At 39.2% G+C, this 3,680-nt stretch overlaps 1 protein-coding gene across 1 annotated transcript; it reads left to right on the forward strand.

The window, feature by feature from the left end:
* Positions 1–509: 509 nt before the first annotated feature.
* LOC104416137 (UDP-glycosyltransferase 74E2) lies at positions 510–3,075 on the forward strand. Its single transcript, XM_010027572.3, has 2 exons — positions 510–1,203; positions 2,314–3,075. The coding sequence occupies exons 1-2, from the start codon at positions 517–519 to the stop codon at positions 3,073–3,075; spliced, it is 1,449 nt and encodes a 482-aa protein (XP_010025874.3). The 5' UTR covers positions 510–516.
* The last annotated feature ends 605 nt before the right edge of the window (positions 3,076–3,680 follow it).

Genomic DNA, 3,680 nt, shown 5'->3' on the forward strand with positions numbered 1-3,680 from the left:
CACATATACATAAGCACGGGATTTTTCACAAGATTTGTGATGAAAGAGGACTTGACGGGTTATGATATATTTCCCCTTTAGGGTTTTGACATAAATATATTTTTGTTCTTGCAGCATTTCAAAGTGAGTGAGATTTCATCGCGCAATTGAATGCTTTCAAATCTAGTCTAGTAAATTTCTGCGGCTCATCATTCGCGCTCGTGGAAGTAGGTAGGGCAGTGGCCAAACATTGAAAATCATCACACCCGTTTTCTTGCTTTCTCAATTTTGCGTCTTGCATTTTTCGGCTTTTGCTTAGCTATTAGACGAGTGATTCATATTAAATGAAAGTGCAAGTTAGGTTTGAGTAACGAGTACTCATCTAATCCGTATAACTACCGTTCAAACGATTCAGCTGGTTCATGTTTGTGCGCACCTTCTGGTTCAATATATTCAACGAAATGCTTCGCGATATGAGCATCAACCTCTCTTACTCGCATTCCATCAGTCACTGAAAGAGTTGAATCCCAACAAGATATGATGGACCAACAGAAAAGTGAGAGATCCATCAAACCAATTCATGTTATTGTCCTCGCTTACCCCGCACAAGGTCACATAAACCCAGTGGTCGAGTTCTCGAAACGCTTAGCCTCAAAGGGTCTCAACGTTGCCCTCATTATTCCCGTCTCCGAACCTTCCAAGTCCCTCCATTCGACAAACCACGGAACGAGTTCAATCAAGATCGAGCAAATATCTGACGGGTTCGAGGGCGTGGACACCAACGAGCTGAGCCTGGATGTCTACTTTGAACTTTTAACAGTTTCGGTCTCAAAGAGTCTGACCAATTTCATCAAGCGACATCAATCTTCTCAAGATAATCCAGCGAAAGTTCTGGTGTATGACTCGGTCATGCCTTGGGCTCTTGACATAGCGATACAACACGGCATGCACGGAGCTTCGTTCTTCACTCAGTCTTGCGCGGTTGGGGCCATTTATCACCATGTTCACCGAGGAACGCTAAAGTTCCCCTTAGAAGATTCACGAGGACAAGGACAAGATTCTGTCCCACCGGTCATCTCGAATTTGAGTTTGAACGATCTTCCTTCGTTCTTGGTCGATGTTGATGCATATCCTGCGCTTGTGAAACTCGTGCTGGGCCAGTTCTCCAACGTGATGAGAGCTAACTGGCGCTTGTTTAGTACCTTCGCTGAGCTCGAGGTTGAGGTTAGTAGCACCTCCATTAATATGCCCTCATGTGAAAATACAGTAGGCAGACGGTCATTCTATAAACGATGTGATGAAACAAGTCAATTTCAGTTCAAAGCCTTTATGACGGCGTAAATCCATTTTTTTGTTTTTTATATGTGATTAAACTTTGGCTAAGCCCACAAAATAACAGAAAAAAAAAATTTGTTTTACAAAGTAGTGTGATAGACGCTTGTTATATGGTTGAATTAGGATTGAGACGGGAGTGATGAATTCCTCTAAGAAAGGTAGATAGAATGTTGGAAATTAAATTGATTCCTCCACTTGCGCAATGGATGTACTGCATCATACACATGTTGAATAAATGTTTTGATGGTGAAGTGGTTAGACAAAAAAACGGAGACACAGAATTTACTAAAAAGAAAACACAAAATACAAAAGCTTGATTATTTTATCTATGTAAAAAATTAGGAACAACATATAAATTGATATAGGTACAAATATCTATAGAAAAATCACTATCGTTTTTAAATAATCTTATGAAAACATTTAAGACATCAACCTGATACAAACTCTAGTGAGGTTATACTTTTACAATATTAGAAATTATAAGTTGAAATATACCTAAATTTAACTATTTTAGTATTCATAATGTCCAAAAAGGTTAAAACAACGATAACAAGTAAGTTAGCAATTTTTATTTTTATTTTATTTACGAGATCACTGGAAATGAAATGACATTCTAAAATCTGGACAATAAAGTAATTATAAAAATTTATCGATACTAAACTTTGTTGTGGAAATTTGAGAGATTAAATTGAACAAATTGAAATTTTAGGAAATACATTGCACATTTGACAATAGTTTAAGGACTTGTGGTGATTGTCTCCCGTGTTTGGTGTAAGAAAAGGACAATATTGAACATAAGGCCAACTTATAGGGATTATAAGTGTCATTTTCCCTTTTATAAAGTAGAGTTATAGACACTTGTTAGAGGGTTGGTACTATAATTGTGACAGGAGTGATAAATTCTTCTAAGAATGGCAGATAGAACGATAGAAATTTGATTCTCGCTTGTGCAGGCGATGGATTTATTGCATTTGCATTTATATTTCCTGAAATGCGTAGGTGGTAAAGTGGATGGGGAGTCAATGCCCACTTCTCACTGTAGGACCAACGGTCCCATCTATGTACCTGGACAAGAGAATCCAACACGACAAAGATTACGGACTCAGCCTCTTCAAGCCTAACGATGCTGAGACATGCATCGAGTGGCTTGACTCGAAGGATGCCGACTCGGTCGTTTACGTATCATTCGGAAGCTTGGCTTCCCTTGGAGAAGAGCAAATGGAGGAAATAGCGATCGGACTCAAGAGGATGAAGGGCAACTTCCTGTGGGTGGTGAGAGCGTCTGAAGAGAAGAAACTCCCATGCAATTTCTTGCAAGATATGGAGTTACTAGATGGTAAGGGTTTGGTGGTGAAGTGGTGTGATCAACTCCAAGTGCTGAGCCACGGCTCAGTGGGTTGCTTCATGACTCACTGCGGATGGAACTCGACTATGGAAGGGGTGAGTTGGGGCGTCCCCATGGTGGTGATGCCTCAGCGGACTGACCAGCCGACAAATGCGGCATTCATCACGGAGGTGTGGAAGGTCGGTCTCAGGGTTAGGGTGAACGAGAAAGGGATTGTGACCAGCGAAGAAATCGAAAGTTGCATAAACGAGGTCATGGGAGGAGAGAGAGGGAAAGAGATCAAAGCAAATTCGTTGAAGTGGAAAGAGAGGGCGAGAATTGCTATGGAAGAAGGCGGGAGTTCTGATAACAACATCAACAATTTCGCAAAGAACATTATTGAGATGTACAAGCAATGGTGCTTCGTTCATGATTAATAAGGAGTCATTTGCATGTAAAACTTCACTGCAGTTCATTTATGAATAAAAATGATTACTTTAGCAATGACAATTATATGATCAGGCAAATTATATACAGCGAATCATAAAGATGTGCTTTGCTCAATTTGTAATAAGGTAATATTCAAAAAGATGTGTTAGCACCATAAAAATGCCAATTAAGATGTCAATGAAATATGAAATAGATTAGCCTTTGAGATAGATAGGTGGCTCATATAATATCAGGGACGCAAACAAGAAGAGTTGCTCTTATAATCGTCACGAACTGCTAATATACAGAAGCTGTTGACCTAGTGGAAATGAACACTACAAAGTACGAAGTTTGAATGACATGAAAGAACGAATATTGACCCAAATCAAGTCGAACAAGTCCAGCTGAACTTTTGTTTTTGTTCTTCATCTTGAATGCATCTGGCTCATGCGTGTCCAAGACGCACAAACTGTTGGATCTATGCCCTAAAGCTACTATGTAATGGTTACATATTAGGGATTTCGGTTGTACTTTCATTATTATTATTTATTTAATGGCAATGACGTATTCATTCATTTGTCCAATTATTTTATATTGATGAATGATTCCATAA

This window comes from Eucalyptus grandis, chromosome 6 (genome assembly GCF_016545825.1).
Source record: "Eucalyptus grandis isolate ANBG69807.140 chromosome 6, ASM1654582v1, whole genome shotgun sequence".
Taxonomy (NCBI): Eukaryota; Viridiplantae; Streptophyta; class Magnoliopsida; order Myrtales; family Myrtaceae; genus Eucalyptus; species Eucalyptus grandis.